Genomic DNA, 17,235 nt, shown 5'->3' on the forward strand with positions numbered 1-17,235 from the left:
GTACGGTAAATTACTAGGGTATCACTTTTGAAATGGCTCGTGATACAAAGGCTATCCAGTAAACTACCATGCTGTCTCTGTCCTAGGGGGTGACAGGTGAGCCGGGTCCTGATGGTATACCTGGCCCTCCGGGCCAAGAGGTAAGGATCTGTGAGGGCGTCAAGATTACTCATGAACCAGGTCTGATCTTCTCCTTGTTATGTATGGTAGAGATGACCACCTGTTGTCTGGTTGTTCTAAGGGTTTCCCAGGAGACATCGGCCCACCAGGTCACAACGGCCCAGAGGGTCCAAAGGTCAGTAGCCTGTAATCAAACTATCTCACGCCTATTAAGCCTTGTTTATACCTGGTGCTAACATGAATCCTTTGTCCTGATCTTGTCTACATTTTAGTCATTTAGCAGACGCTCTTATCCAGAGCAACTTACAGTTAGTGAGTGCATACATAATTTTTACATACTGGCCCCCCGTGGGAATAAAACCCACAACCCTGGCGTTGCAAACGCCATGCTCTACCAACTGAGCTACATCCCTGCCGGCCATTCCCTCCCCAATTGTGTGCCGCCCCATGGGTCTCCCGGTCACGGCCGGCTACGACAGAGCCTGGATTCGAACCAGGATCTTTAGTGGCACAGCTAGCACTGCGATGCAGTGCCTTAGACCACTCCGCCACTCGGGAGATTACATTCTGATGTGTCTTATATCCGTCCACTGTGTAAGCATTGTGACCAGATTTCCTGGTCCCTCCCTGTATGCAAATTATTGAACAGCTATTCTTTCAAAATAATATTTATTTATTTATTTTAAGACATAAATGTATGCCATAAGTCAATGGTGCCACCTGTCAATGATTGTAATGATGATTTCAATTGTTTCTCTGTCCAGATCTGTCGACAATGTGTGCCTGACTACCTCTGGAGGTGGTCAGGAAGATCATAATCAGACCACAATGCATCTTTTAATTGTCTACACCTGTCTGAAAATGTGGGCACAATCAGAATTTGGACAAGATCACGAAAAAGGATGCATGTTAGAACCAGGTATAAACAAGGCTTTAGTGTAGGCTACATGACATCTATTAGTGTAGGCTACTTGACATCTGCATTTGGCATAGTCGGCAGGATCAAGCACTTTTATGAGCAATGATTACCCTTAGTCTTGGGAAGTGCTTTGAGAGGTTTAGTTGGTTTTTAGTGAATTCAAAGAACAGTGGTTGGCAAGGAGCAGGTCCTTGGGGGTCCTTTCTGGGTCGCATGGGGACTGCTGGGGACCAGTGCTGTTGGACTGCCAGTGCATCATGGACAGCAACATGGGGTCCGTACATAATCTAACATCCTGTATCATCCTTCTCAGGGGAAGCCAGGAAACAGAGGTTTACCAGGGCCCAGAGGAACAGCCAGACTAGAGGTGGGATTGTCTATAGTTTATTGTATAAAACATACAATGCTTAACGTATTCATGTCAAGACCAAGTCTTACTTTGGCTATGTATATAGGATGTACTGTATGTAAGAGATATGACAGCAATGATCTTGCATTTCCACATAGTCCAGTGATAGTGCAAAATATTTTTGTCCCTGTCTTGACCCTCTGTCTACATATTGTTTTCCAGGGCGATGAGGGGCCACTGGGACCACCTGGACCTACAGGACCGGAGGTGAGTGCTGATTGGACAGCACAAGACCAAAACAAACAAAACAAGGAAGTCCAAAAATACAATATGGGTCACTTAGCACATGAAAACCCCCAAATGTCCACCTCTCACCATCCCATAGCCTGTTTCATAACCAGGATCTTTCAGAGTGGGAAGCAATTTGCTTCAGTTAGTGTTTAAATCCAGCTGAATCACTATGATATGGTTAGCTATATACCATTAGCTCTTGGCAGAGTTGTTAGTCTATTGTGCAGAAAATCTATTTTGATAGATGGCTGACTGCTTAGTGTGGATTTGTGGCATGAGTTTGGTAAGTAAAACTGCTGTGCTCTGCCACATCTCAACATGGTGCTCATCTGTTATACAAAGACAACAGCCTGGGATGAGATATACTTATAAAAAAACTAAGCTTTATGGTTTTAAACCAATGAAAATAAAGCCATTAATTTCCGTGCATAGGCAGTTAGCCCAGTTAGTAGGATTACTATGAAAACTGTTCAAATATCTGTATAGATGGTACTTTTGGAGAGCGGCCATTTTGCTAAACACTGGAAGTAAATGTCAATGCTTCATTAAAAATACAGAAAAATCAATTTATGAAACGGCTTGGAATGGCTGTTGTGAAATAATACCTCTTGGTTTGTAAGTCGCTCTGGATAAGAGCGTCTGCTAAATGACGTAAATGTAAATGTTTCCCTTGCCTAATATTTTGATAGATGGACATATCCCCCATTCCTTACTCTGAATAATCATAAACATCTGGATATCTATAAGGATAGACTCTGGTTGCATCCCAAATGGCATCCTATTCCCTATATAGTGAACTACTTTTGACTAGGGCCCATATAGCTCTGGTCTAAAGGTGTGTAGGGAATAGGGTGTCATTTGGGACGCAGGCTCTCTCTCTCCTAGATCCGTTAAGCTAGCTCTGAAATCCAGACCTTTCTTCTGATTGTTTCAGTGAGTAGCCTGGCCTTGGATTCCATCATAATGTATCCTCCTACAGAGACTTCCCATTTTCATCCATTATAGACTAAATAAAGAGTTAGTCTGGAGTCGTCCCAAATTCAAGTAGCAGAGCAGTAATCCAGTTCAACAATAACAGAGCACTAATCCAGTTCAACAATAGCAGAGCACTAATCCTGTTCAACAATAGCAGAGCACTAATCCAGTTCAACAATAGCAGAGCACTAATCCCGTTCAACAATAGCAGAGCACTAATCCAGTTCAACAATAGCAGAGCACTAATCCAGTTCAACAATAGCAGAGCACTAATCCAGTTCTACAATAGCAGAGCACTAATCCAGTTCTACTCTCTCATACAGATGACTAAGCACATTAAAGAACAGAGGAATCCAAACGGCCATCTCCGAAAGACAGACACCACAACTCATTGAATATACTGATTCAATATAACACATTAGATCCAATTATGTTTTACTAATGCATTAGTGAGCAAAATTCTCGGTTCCATTGTTGATGGACTTGAATCTTTGAATAATATAGAGAGGGACAGTGACGTTGCTCTTCTCTGCCAGGAAAAGCACGTTCGTAATAAGCCAACAAAAGTAGCACAGCTTGTTCAGGCATTAAAACTTTGACGATAACAGACGACATTCCACGAGTGTGAAAGCTGATGGTGCTCTTAATAACAGGATGTCATTTGGGGGCTTGGAGATGAGGAATGGTGCATTAAGCTAGGTAACCTTTTGACTGTATAGCTTGTACACTTTGGAACGTTTTGTTAGTCTTGTATTGTTCTAACCCATTCTTCCAATCATCATATCACTGGTCTGAGTAAGATAAGATAAGACAGTATAATATTCTGTCCCTAAAAGGACAAATGTCTTGGACACAGTATGCTGCTGCATGACACAGTCAACCATCATTTTCACACCATACATTCATCCAGACACTCTTAAAGCCAGATTGGAGGACTCCTTAGGACAGATTGTAGCTTTACTGTATATTCTGTCTGTAGGTATGTTAGTGTGGTGGCGGGTGGGTTACGGTACTAGGACGGTTGTCTTTAGGGCAGATTATGATTCTACTGTACTGTGTGAAGAGGTTCAGTACTATGGTTCATGTATATTTTCTGTTCAGGGCAGACCTGGAAGGCAGGGATTCCCGGGGAAAACAGGTCCCGAAGGATTAAAGGTCAGATTCTATTAACATAATGCACCATCCATCCGCCGGAGTCTATCACTCTCTCTCTCTAATACTCTCTCTCTCCATCCATCCACCAGAGTCTATCACTATCACTGTCATCTATTGTTTAACATGGTTTCCCCCTGCTCTGTCTCTCTCTCTCTCTCTCTGTCTCTCTCTCTCTCTCTCTCTCTCTCTCTCTCTCTCTCTCTCTCTTCTCTCTCTCTCTCTCTCTCTCTCTCTCTCTCTCTGTCTCCCTCTGTCTCTCTCTCTCTCTCTCTCTCTCTCTCTCTCTCTCTCTCTCTCTCTCTCTCTCTCTCTCTCTATCTCTCTCTCTCTCTCTCTCTCTCTCTCATTTAACTGTGTGTAAATTAGATGTTACGTTTCTATTACCAGGGGGACCGGCCTCTAACTAAGCATGTTCTCTCTGACTGATCTGAACTTTAAAAAGTTTTGAATCTTTTTATGAAATGCTAATTTGGTATTCTGCTGTAGGGCGAGACTGGAATAACTGGAGAGGTCGGAAAGCTTGGCGAGAGGGTAAAGGCTTTTCTCTCTCCTCTCTCTCGCTCTCTGTTTGTTTATACTTCCTCTGTATGTGTGTGTGTGTCTGTGTGTGTGTCTGTGTGTGTCTGTGTGTGTCTGTGTGTGTGTCTGTGTGTGTGTGTGTGTGTGTGTGTGTGTGTGTGTGTGTGTGTGTGTGTGTGTGTGTGTGTGTGTGTGTGTGTGTGTGTGTGTGTGTGTGTGTGTGTGTGTGTGTGTGTGTGTGTGTGTGTGTGTGTGTGTGTCTGTGTGTGTGTGTCTGTGTGTGTGTCTGTGTGTGTCTATGTGTGTCTGTTTGTGTGTGTGTGTCTGTGTGTGTCTGTGTGTGTGTCTGTGTGTTTTGCTGTTGCCCCACTGCTCTGTAGGTCATGGTGGAAGTACTGGACTTTGACTGTGTGCTTTCCTGTGTTGGTCTCTTCAGGGGCTGGTGGGTTTCATTGGTCCTATTGGGGAGCCTGGTCTCGCAGGAGAAAAGGTTAGCTGTGTATCTTTGCATTAGACATTACAGGAAGACTTTTCAACTCATATACTGTTGTTTTGTTCATATTGAAAGATTCCGATATATTATTGATCTACTTTCCCAGCGGGCAAAGATGGTTGAAATGACGTTATTACAAACAGTTGTAAGCTGTTTGAAATTAATTATGCCATTTCAACCCGTTTTGCCTGCTGGGGTTGCTTCCTGTTGATGTCTTGTGATATAACTACAGATGTAGGATCTTAATTTGAGCCAGTTGGCTACAGAAAGAAAATAATCCTTAGGCAACAGGAAATGTGAATTATAATAATAATTTGGTGGGTGCTTATATTTGTCCTATTTCACACATGTGCAAGTGTGTATTAATACACATGTGAATTGGAAATGTGTTTTTTGCATATCCCACTCCCCCTGAGACACCCTCGGACAGTGGGGTCACAGCCAGGGTCTGCCATTATCAACGGCAAACCTGGAGTAATTAGGGTTAAGTGCCTTGCTCAAGGGCACATCAACAGATTTTTCACCTTGTCGGCTCGGGGATTCGAACTAGAGTCCAACGTTCTAACCGCTAGGCTACCTGCCGCCCTGCTAACTATGTACCTAAGGCACCATCGTTTATTTTTAACCTTGTGACCTGACCAGAAATAACTACAGGGAAAACTCCTGGTCCTACCTATGTGATCCAGGGTCCTCATAGCTGTGTTGGTTTTCCCAGGGGGACCGTGGGGAGATGGGCTTGCCTGGACCGCCAGGGGAAAAGGGGGCGATGGTAAGGAGTAAGTCTGGACCCCGTCTCTATTCCCAGGGGCCTTCAACTCTATATGGGTAGGACAGGATGTCATTTGGGGGCTTGGAGATGAGGAATGGTGCACTAAGATAGGTAACCTTCTGACTGAGAAAGAGATATGTATAGCTTGTACATCTTGTACAAAATTAAGATTTTGTTAAGTCATACTGTAAGTCAGCTCAACTCCATGTTGGGTTGCACTGTAAGAAGTATAGCATTTATGTTGTATATAAATGTGCAGAAGTTTCCAAATTAGTTATTTATATATCTCTTCTTGGTCTCTCAACTCATTACCTAGTATGGTAAATGCAGGAATATTTGCTTCACACAGCAGCAAACAGCTGAAGGCCCCATATTGTTTGAATCTACATATCTTCACAGCATATTGACTCAAGATGTTGATTGTATAACAACACACGCTTTAGTGCTGCAGCTATTGAGAAGCGATAGAGTAGGTACGATGCAGTTATGTCAGATCTCAGTACACTCTTAGAAAAAAGGGTTCCAAAAGAGTTCTTCGGCTGTCCCCATGGGAGAACCCTTTTTGGTTCCAGGTAGAACCCTTTTTGGTTCCAGGTAGAACTATGTTGGGTTCCATGTAGAAGAACCCTCTATGGAAAGGATTCTACATGGAACTCAAAAAGGTTCTACCTGGAACCAAAAAGGGTTCTTCAAAGGGCTTTCCTATGGTGACAGCAGAAAAACCCTTTTAGGTTCTAGATAGCACCTGTTTTTCTAAGAGTGTAGCAAGATGTGGCTGACTGGACAGTTTATTAGTTTAGGCAGTCTAAAAATAGACAATACAGCACATCAAAACAGTTGAACAGCCAACAATTGTCAATAGTTATCAGTTCACTGTCAGTATTAGAGTATGTTAGAAAGGGGTTTTAAATGGGTTTGAAGTATGATGGATGTCTTCATGGTGTTGTGTTGTTCTGTCTGTCTGTCAGGGTCATCCTGGAACTCCTGGAGAGTGTGGCTCATCAGGACCTCTAGGGATACCAGTAAGTAAAGCCTGTTTGCTTTACACATTTAGTGACAGTTTCCCGGACACAGATTAAGCCTAGTCCTGGACCAGAAACAACTTTCAGTGGAGATTATTTTTATTCCATGGAATAGTCTTAATTTGGGTCCGGGTAACCGGCCCATAACGTTTGGTACCATTTTAAACTTATTGTGCCCTGTAGATTTACAAGAATGAACCCCATCCCACCAACACTACTCTGAAATAGAGTGTGAAGCAAGTCATCTTTCTACCCTCCACCCCCCCCATAAAAAAAAAAAGTGGTTGTCCCACTGGCTATCATAAATTGAATGCACTCACTAACTGTAAGTCGCTCTGGATAGGAGCGTCTGCTAAATGACGTAAATGTAAATGTAAATGTAAAATATCATAGTTTCTAGTTTGGCATTGGATACAGCATGGGAGAATGAATTTATAAGAAAGGCATCACTGCTGTAAACAAACTGAACGAGACATCAATATATTTGGTACATTCAGCAGCTTGGCATAGAGTCTGTTTGAGTTTAGTTTAACTGTCTTCAAAGGTCAGACTTAGCCTCTTAAAACCTCTTAGGCTACTACTCATTCTGGCTCCTCAAGGGTTTGTTGCCTGCCTTGTTTGGAATCCAGCTACGTAAACATAGCCAATTATGGTCTGTGACGAGGCCCACATAGTTACCCTCACTAAAACGTCTAATCTTCACTCATTTAGACACTAAAGACAGTTGTACACACAAGAGGCGGTTGGGAGACATTCCCCACAGCACATATCTTTGTTGATGTTGATGGGGAGTGACAGAAAGACACTCAATAAGTGGCAGGATTATTCAGTACTGCCATGCCAGCTGTAAACTTTAGCACCTCTGGCTAAGCTAATGCAGCTCCCACCCTTTACCTTTATAGCATGTCTACATGTCTTTAGTCTCCTCACGCCGTGCACTGACATCACACACGTTGATGCTTTAGCAAGCTGCACAGGAGACTGCAGCAGCAGAGTGCATTAGTGTTAATAGTAGAAAATACTCTTAAACTTCTTCTGACCAGGTGTCCTTTGAAAATGACATGCTTCATCTCAATAGGATATCCTGTGCAAGCATGACTAAATGCATATACTTCAGGGGCATGATATCAGCTCTTTGGTCATGATAGGGATTAATTACATTCACTAGCATCCTGTAGGTCCAGCTCCAGTCTCATTAGTCAGTCCTACTACTCGTCTCAGTGAGTGTGGTAACGTTACTGCCTTCCCTCATATAATGTGGTGTGTTCTTCCTCCTACAGGGTCCGGCCGGTTCGAGGGGTCTCGGTGGGATCAGAGGACCCAAAGGCAGGAGGGTAAGGAACAGGATTTACTCCTTCAGCATCATTTACATTTACATTTAAGTCATTTAGCAGACGCTCTTATCCAGAGTGACTTACAAATTGGTGCATTCAACTTAGGATAGCCAGTGGGACAACCACATCTTGATTGCAGTAAGTACACTTCTTCAAACAAGCAGCTGTGAGCAAAGTCAGTGCAATCAGGGACAAATACATCTCGATCACAATAAGTACATTTCTTTAAACAAGTCAGTGCTAGCAGGTGAAATAAGTCAGGTGTTAGTTTAGACAAAAGACAGTGGTAGTAAAGGGGGGATAGAAGGATTACTATTCCAGGTATTCCTTAAAGAGGTAGGGTTTCAAGTGTCTCCGGAAGGTGGTCAGTGACTCCGCTGTCCTGGCGTCGTGGGGGAGCTTGTTCCACCATTGGGGTGCCAGAGCAGCGAATAGCTTTGATTGGGCTGAGCGGGAACTGTGCTTCCGTAGCGGTAGGGGGGCTAGCAGGCCAGAGGTGGATGAACGTAGTGCCCTCGTTTGGGTGTAGGGTCTGATCAGAGCCTGAAGTTAAGGAGGTCCCGTTCCCCTCACAGCTCCGTAGGCAAGCACCATGGTTTTGTAGTAGATGCGAGCTTCAACTGGAAGCCAGTGGAGTGTGTGGAGGAGCGGGGTGACGTGAGAGAACTTGGGAAGGTTGAACACCAGACGGGCTGCAGCGTTCTGGATAAGTTGCAGGGGTTTAATGGCACAGGCAGGGAGCCCAGCCAACAGCGAGTTGCAGTAATCCAGACGGGAGATGACAAGTGCTTGGATTAGGACCTGTGCCGCTTTCTGTATAAGGTAGGGTCGTACTCTGCGAAAGTTGTAGAGCATAAACCTGCAGGATCGGGTCACCGCTTTGATGTTAGCAGAGAACTAACTGGTCCTCTGTAGCTCAATGTGGTCCTCTGTAGCTCAATTGGTAGAGCATGGCGCTTGTAACGCCAGGGTAGTGGGTTCGATCCCCGGGACCACCCATACTTAAAAATGTATGCACACATGACTGTAAGTCGCTTTGGATAAAAATGTCTGCGAAATGGCATATTATATTATTATTATATTATTAGAACGACAGGGTGTTGTCCAGAGTCACGGCAAGGTTCTTTGCACTCTGGGAGGAGGACACAATGGAGTTGTCAACCGTGATGGCGAGATCATGGAGCGGGCAGTCCTTCCCCGGGAGGAAGAGCAGCTCCGTCTTGCCGAGGTTCAGCTTGAGGTGGTGATCCGACATCCACACTGATAGGTCTGCCAGACATGCAGAGATGCGATTCGCCACCTGGTTATCAGAAGGGGGAAAGGAGAAAATGAATTGTGTGTCGTCTGCGTAGCAATGATAGGAGAGACCATGTGAGGATATGACAGAGCCAAGTGACTTGGTGTATAGAGAGAATAGGAGAGGGCCTAGAACTGAGCCCTGGGGGACACCAGTGGTGAAAGCACGTGGTGCGGAGACAGATTCTCGCCACGCCACCTGGTAGGAGCGACCTGTCAGGTAGGACGCAATCCAAGAGTGAGCAGCGCCGGAGATGCCCAACTCGGAGAGGGTGGAGAGGAGGATCTGATGGTTTACAGTATCAAAGGCAGCAGATAGGTCTAGAAGGATAAGAGCAGAGGAGAGAGAGTTAGCTTTGGCAGTGTGGAGAGCCTCCGTGACACAGAGAAGAGCAGTCTCAGTTGAATGACCAGTCTTGAAACCTGACTGGTTAGGATCAAGAAGGTCATTCTGAGAGAGATAGCAGGAGAGTTGGCTAGAAACGGCACGCTCAAGAGTTTTGGAGAGAAAAGAAAGAGGGATCGAGTGTAGGTTTTTTGAGGAGGGGTGCAACTCTCGCCCTCTTGAAGACGGAAGGCACATAGCCAGCGGTCAAGGATGAGTTTATGAGCGAGGTGAGGTAAGGGAGAAGGTCTCCGGAAATGGTCTGGAGAAGAGAGGAGGGGATAGGGTCAAGCGGGCAGGTTGTTGGGCGGCCGGCCGTCACAAGTCGCAAGATTTCATCTGGAGAGAGAGGGGAGAAAGAAGTCAAAGCATAGGGTAGGGCAGTGTGAGCAGGACCAGCGGTGTCATTTGACTTAATAAATGAGGATCGGATGTCGTCAACATTCTTTTCAAAATGGTTGACGAAGTCATCCACAGAGAGGGAGGAGGGAGGGGGAGGAGGAGGAGGATTCAGCATGGAGGAGAAGGTGGCAAAGAGCTTCCTAGGGTTAGAGGCAGAGGCTTGACATTTAGAGTGGTAGAAAGTGGCTTTAGCAGCAGAAACAGAGGAAGAAAAAGTAGAGAGGAGGGAGTGAAAAGATGACAGGTCCGCAGGGAGTCTAGTTTTCCTCCATTTCTGCTCGGCTGCCAGGAGCCCTGTTCTGTGAGCTCGCAATGAGTCGTCAAGCCACGGAGCAGGAGGGGAGGACCGAGCCGGCCGGGAGGATAGGGGACATAGAGAGTCAAAGGATGCAGAAAGGGAGGAGAGGAGGGTCGAGGAGGCAGAATCAGGAGACCGGAGGGAGAAGGATTTAGCAGAGAGAGAGAGAGCGAAGGTTGCGACGGCGCATTACCATCTGAGTAAGGGCAGAGTGAGTAGTGTTGGAGGAAAGCGAGAGAGAAAAGGATACAAAGTAGTGGTCAGAGACTTGGAGGGGAGTTGCAGTGAGATTAGTAGAAGAACAGCATCTAGTAAAGATGAGGTCAAGCGTATTGCCTGCCTTGTGAGTAGGGGGGGACGGTGAGAGGGTGAGGTCAAAAGAGGAAAGGAGTGGAAAGAAGGAGGCAGAGAGAAATTAGTCAAAGGTAGACGTAGGAAGGTTAAAGTCACCCAGAACTGTGAGGGGTGAGCCATCCTCAGGGAAGGAACTTATCAAGGCGTCAAGCTCACTGATGAACTCTCCAAGGGAACCTGGAGGGCGATAAATGACATGGATGTTAAGCTTGAATGGGCTAGTGACTGTGACAGCATGGAATTCAAATGAGGAGATAGACAGATGGGTCAGGGGAAAAAGAGAGTGTCCACTTGGGAGAGATAAGGATTCCTGTGCCACCGCTGCGCTGACCAGATGCTCTCGGGGTATGCGAGAACACATGATCAGACGAGGAAAGAGCAGTAGGAGTTGCAGTTTCTGTGGTAATCCATGTTTCTGTCAGCGGCAAGAAGTCGAGGGACTGGAGGGTAGCATAGGCTGAGATGAACTCTGCCTTGTTGGCCGCAGAACGGCAGTTCCAGAGGCTGCCGGAGACCTGGAACTCCACGTGGGTCGTGCGCGCAGGGACCACCAGATTAGAGTGGTAGCAGCCACGCGGTGTGAAGCGTTTGTATGGCCTGTGCAGAAAGGAGAGAACAGGGATAGACAGACACATAGTTGACAGGCTACAGAAAAGGCTACAATAATGCAAAAGAGATCAGAATGAAATTAACTAAACATCTGGGGAAGCAAGAGAGCGGGGCCTCCCTCGACTAACTCCTGCAGAACAACTTGGCAGAACTGTCTTCGTTTTGGGGACAGCTGCCGCAGAACAAAGAGCATCCACTACGTTCCCTACACACCATCATTTGTTATGGCTACATTTTGAATTAATGCAAGCTAGTATCACTATGGATGGAAACTTGTGCAGACCTTCGCACGCTAACTATAGATTTGCTATCATGACACCACCAAAGTACAATGCACAGTCTCACAACTTCAACTACAAAATAACCCTTGGTAACCCTTTCTTGTACAGTTTGAATAATGGGTTAACTAACTGCAGGTCTATCCAACCATATGACTGATCCCTCTAATATGCATAAGTGGTATAATTATGGGCATATTATGGAATAATTTTGCATAACTCATTTAATGTTCTATGCAATCACATATTGAATATTTAATAACTTAGAATAGCAGTACATTATAATAAGGCTTATAAAAATAAACCATAGAAGATGAATGCAATTAAACTCAGTTCAGACACATTAGGAAATGGAAAATACCCCTCAGCGTCTTCTATTGGGACAGTTACCAAAGGCCGCCTAGGCCTGTTAGTAGACTAATGTTAGAAATGATCACCAGCTGGTTCTGAGGCAGAAATTATTGGAAGTGAAACAACCATAACTTATATAGATAGATCAGTTATTAAAGCACCACCAACACCACCATCTACCCAAACCTTGCCAGACAGTGAGATCTTTTAGATCAGCACCACCACCGACTGGTCCCAGATCTGTTTGTGATCTTGCCAACTCCATTATCAAGCCTAGGAACATACAGAAACCTAGTATCAAGCCAAACATGGCATGGCAATCCCATAAGGAGTTTGCAAGAGAGCAGACACAGACTGGCACCCAGGCTAGCCAGTAGCACAGCAACACTGGGAACAGAGATGATAGATATCTGTTTGAGAGAGAAGGATAGTAAGAGCATTTCTGTAACAACAGATTGGACCATTTACTATATAGCATCAGTCCAAGTCCTCCTTTGTTACTTGAGTGTTTGCTGGCGTATGTTGAGGTTGGACAGCCGTTGCCAGTGCGGTTTTGAATGAGGCTGGAGGAGGAACAATGACAGTACAGTATACAGTTCTTTCATTGACTCTAACCCCCCCTGGTGTGAGTTATTTTTATCCATGACTCTTCAGCCCTCAAGGGATGCATCTCTCCGAATCCTATGTGTACAATAACCAAACACATGCTGGCCACCTTGAATCTTTGACCTCAACCATACATCAAGTCTCTTCTTCCTGTAAGACCAAGAGCCATAGTATTCACAAAGATGCGCATGGAAGAGGAAGAAGTCCAGCAAAAAGGCATGGTCTGGTCGAGTGGATACGATGCAGAACAGATCATGGCGTCCATAGCCAGAGCAGAGAATGGACCAGTGTAGTCAGCGTCACGATCATCTCTGGTCCAAAGAAACAGGACGGTTGATTTCCCATTAACTCAGCAGAGAGAGATGAGTACAGAACCGGCATCACTCAGCAAACTGAATGACTGTATCTAGTTACAGTCTGTCCTGTGCAATGGGATGAAGTCGTTTATCGACATCAGAAGTAGGCTTGGGCGATATACTGTTTATACCGTAGACCGGGGTATTTTGAAATACCGACGGTATGTTTTCAATACCGGGGGGGTTGGGGGCACTCCCGCCTCGCGGGGCCTACGGGGGTGTGTGCTACGCCACTGCTTATAACTAACTACAGTGGGAAGAACAAGTATTTGACACACTGCCGATTTTGCAGGTTTTCCTACTTACAAAGCATGTAGAGGTCTGTAATTTTTATCATAGGTACACTTCAACTGTGAGAGACGGAATCTAAAACAAAAATCCAGAAAATCACATTGTATGATTTTTAAGTAATTAATTTGCTTTTTATTGCATGACATAAGTATTTGATCACCTACCAACCAGTAAGAATTCCGGCTCTCACAAACCTGTTAGTTTTTCTTTAAGAAGCCCTCCTGTTCTCCACTCATTACCTGTATTAACTGCACCTGTTTGAACTCGTTACCTGTATAAAAGACACCTGTCCACACACTCAATCAAACAGACTCCGACCTCTCCACAATGGCCAAGACCAGAGAGCCAATAGGCAAGCAGCTTGCTGAGAAGGCAACAACTGTTGGCGCAATTATTACAGTTGAAGTGTACATATGATACAATTACAGACCTCTACATGCTTTGTAAGTAGGAAAACCTGCAAAATCGGCAGTGTATCAAATACTTGTTCTCCCCACTGTATGTTAAGTAGAACTATAAGAAATCTAAGATGTGTCAAATAAATGATATCCAGCTCAGGGCTCCAGCTATGCATTTGGCTTTCTAACTCGCTAACTAAGTGGCTAGATGTCAAGATCAAGCTTCTTGGTTAGAGCAGAGACATTCAATCCCCTCCTGGATCAATATCCCTTTATTTTGTGTTTTTTAAAATAATAATTTGAAATAGCACCCCTTGTGTGCACTTCCAGTAATACCGTATTCAGAAATGGTATAAAGGTATGAAAATCTGGATACCGCCCAACCCTAATCAGATGGCTGACTGGATCTTACTGTACTTACTGGACTACTGAAACTCTTCAGGGGATAAGTGACCTATCATTGCTGTCCTATCAGTGATGTCCCACCAGTGATGTCCTATCATTTCTGTCCTATCAGCGATGTCCTCTCCTCACAAACGTTGAGGCTAGTTCACTGCATATGACTGACCCTGTATTTTTCTCCTTCAAACAGAACATGCCAGAATGGCTTTTTATCTTCTATGCACCCATGCAAGATCAAAGATGATTGAAAAATGTGTGAAACTGTTCACTTTTATATTTTGAGTTTCTCGGCAGGCATTGATATCTAGTTGTTTTGGTTGAAAAGGAAGAATGAGTCAGCAGTAGGACTTTGAAAGGTCATGGCTTATCTGTGTGACACTGTCCCCAATGTTCAGCTGAATACTGTGGTCATGTGATCATGGAAAGAAGATGGGAGCAGTATAGAGACATCAGTGTGCATTGTACTGTATAGGTCACAAGTGGCTTTAGGAGAAAACCCCTAGCGTTTACAGCACCGACCACAGTCACCTCTCCCTCTGTGTCTCCAACCACAGTCGTATTTTCAAAACTGTCTCCAATAATCACTCTTTCCTCTCTGTAACCACGGTACCCACCACAGTCATGGGAAGTGCCTAAATAAAAGATGAAATTGTTTTTTTAAGGAAATCCTCAAATTAACACAATTTCAGTAGGATGGGAACATTTAAGTGGGAACATTTAAACTTTTATGTTAGAGCACATTTATTGCTGTTAAACGCCTTTCTGGCTGAAGAGCCCTACATGAAGAAGAGGACACTTTATATTCATTGAATTACTCTCTCTCTCTCTCTCTCTCTCTCTCTCTCTCTCTCTCTCTCTCTCTCTCTCTCTCTCGCTCGCCCTCTCTCTCTCTCTCTCCTACAGGGTCCGAGGGGTCCCGACGGTCCAGCTGGGGAGAAGGGGTCAGTTGGAGGAAAGGTGAGGATGGGGTTCAGCGGTCACACTGTTGGTTGTTCTGCTGCATGTACCTCCACAGTTACGGAACAATTTGACTTCATCATTCCCCAATGAACACCAACCACAGCCAATGGAAAACATGGATACTGCAATGCGACATTTGTTTGTGCCTTAATTTGGTACTTTTATGTCCATATAATACTTTTAAATGTGGCTTTGTTCACAAGTCTTTTATTGCTTTGATTATTTTCAACATCTGAAAGACACTTTCTGGGACATGTTCTTCTTTTAGGGACATTTCCTTTTGCCAACTTTGGGAAACTTTTAATTAAAGCAATTGTAAATGGTTTGTGGCATTCTTAAAGACAAGAGTTCTTGGGTATTGTGTGTGTGCGTGTCTGTGTGTGTGTGTCTGTGTCCATCTATCTGTGTGTGTGTGTATGTGTGTGTGTGTGTGTGTGTGTGTGTGTGTGTGTGTGTGTGTGTGTGTGTGTGTGTGTGTGTGTGTGTGTGTGTGTGTGTGTGTGTTAGTAAGACCGTAAGTGACATTGCCAAATGTGTTTTTCTACAGGGTCCCGATGGTCCACCAGGAAAACTAGGCTTCTCAGGGGAGATGGTATGTAGTACAAGCAGTTTTAAGATCGTTATGTTTTTAATAACAGCTTTTGCTCATACCCTCCCACTCTTCCCAGTTATAGGCTGTGTCCAACTCATGGGCCTTTGGGGATAGGCTTTCCTACCTTACATGTTTACTTTGCCATGCCTGGTAATGAATAATATAGTACGATGAGACTATGGGCGTTTCTCAAAATGCATACTACCTACTTCCTGCTCTGAGCACCAAATTGGAGCACGGGAGTGTCGGAGTGGAGTACAAATCAAAGTATGCAAAACGGAGCACGGTGGGCACTTCTCGAATGCGTACTCCGTTTGTACATCGATGCAAGCTTCAACGGAAAGTATGCACCGAAATATTATGTGCTTATTATTTTTACACCCTTTTTCTTTCTGTGTTATTTTGCACCAGGGAAAGATTGGGGAGCCTGGGGAAGCTGGGCCTAAAGGATTTCCAGTAAGTGATTGGGCTAACAGAGTGCTCTTTTAGGTTAGTCATGACTAGGGTGGACACCTGTTGGCGGAAACCATTAGCAATTGGAAAAGAGAGGCTTGTGTGTAGCATGTTAGACATTACACTTATATATGAATGTGAGAGTAATGTATTGGTGTAACGAAACCAACTAGCCTAGGGGTGGGATGTACTGTATATAGTAGAACATGGACGTGCCCTAAGCACTAAACTATCTCCATTCCTTACAATGGGTTTGTAATATTCCAGGGTCGCAAAGGACCCTCAGGAGCTCCAGGTGCCAAAGGAATAGCAGGAGAGCCGGTAAGTCCTTTTATCTCTAAAAGTTTCAAATCCCAAATCAAATCAAAGTTTATTGGTCGCGTACACAGTTTAGCAGGTGTTATAGTGGTGCACCGAAATGCTTATGTTACTAGCTCCTAACAATGCAGTCAAATGTCAAACAATTAAAATGTTTTAAAAATAAATGAAAAAAAGGCAAGAAATCAAGAACGGCAGGACGAATCCAATTAACAACCCAAATAGCACTGTAGCAGTATCAAAATGCAATCTATACATATGTACACCGGGGGAATTTACATAAGATATACTAGGAATGGTATGTAAAGCAGTAGATATATTAGAGTGAGCTATGTCAAGAATCCAGTATATAAATAAATATGCAGTGTATAAACAGTGTAACTAAACTACAATGTACAGTAGTAGAAATATCAGAATAAGCTATGTCGGGGATTCAGTATTTAAATACACCGTGTGAAACGGGAAGTGACCAGTGGTTCAATGTCTCTATAACATGGGACAGCAGTGTTGACTGTGAGTGTGTGTGTGTGAGTGTGTGTGTGTGATAGCTTGTGTCGTGTGAGTGAGTGTGCATCACCTGGTAGACGGCTAGTGATGGCTGTCTGATGGCCTGGTAATAGATTCCGTTTTTTAGTCTCTCGGTCTTGGCTTTGATGCACCTGTATTGTCTCCGTCTGTCGGATGGTAGCCGAGTGAACAGTCCGTTGCTCGGGTGACTGAGGTCCTTGATGATCTTCTTGGCCTTCCCTTGACACCGGGTGCTATAGATGTCCTGGAGGGCAGGCAGCATGGGCCGGTGATGCGTTGGGCTGTCCACACCACCCTCTGGAGAGCGGTTGAGGGTGGAGCAGTTGCCGTACCAGGTGGTGATGCAGCCCGACAGAATGCTCTCAATGGTGCATCTGTAGAAGTTTGTGAGGGTCTAAGGCAGGGGTGGGCA

General features: G+C 44.6%; 1 protein-coding gene across 1 annotated transcript in view; it reads left to right on the forward strand.

Annotated features, from left to right (window-relative positions):
- Positions 1–17,235, forward strand: part of LOC311144687 (uncharacterized protein) — an 88,552-nt gene that overhangs the window by 52,648 nt on the left and 18,669 nt on the right. Inside the window, exons 19-32 of the mRNA XM_084180770.1 lie at positions 87–140; positions 242–295; positions 1,353–1,406; positions 1,611–1,655; positions 3,756–3,809; positions 4,296–4,340; positions 4,765–4,818; positions 5,537–5,590; positions 6,559–6,612; positions 7,893–7,946; positions 14,876–14,929; positions 15,480–15,524; positions 15,936–15,980; positions 16,245–16,298. Of these exons, the coding sequence (XP_084036896.1) occupies positions 87–140; positions 242–295; positions 1,353–1,406; positions 1,611–1,655; positions 3,756–3,809; positions 4,296–4,340; positions 4,765–4,818; positions 5,537–5,590; positions 6,559–6,612; positions 7,893–7,946; positions 14,876–14,929; positions 15,480–15,524; positions 15,936–15,980; positions 16,245–16,298 (720 nt within the window). The remainder of the gene's footprint in view (positions 1–86; positions 141–241; positions 296–1,352; positions 1,407–1,610; positions 1,656–3,755; positions 3,810–4,295; positions 4,341–4,764; positions 4,819–5,536; positions 5,591–6,558; positions 6,613–7,892; positions 7,947–14,875; positions 14,930–15,479; positions 15,525–15,935; positions 15,981–16,244; positions 16,299–17,235) is intronic.

The sequence above is a fragment of the Coregonus lavaretus genome, assembly GCF_964263955.1.
Source record: "Coregonus lavaretus genome assembly, chromosome: 17".
Taxonomy (NCBI): Eukaryota; Metazoa; Chordata; class Actinopteri; order Salmoniformes; family Salmonidae; genus Coregonus; species Coregonus lavaretus.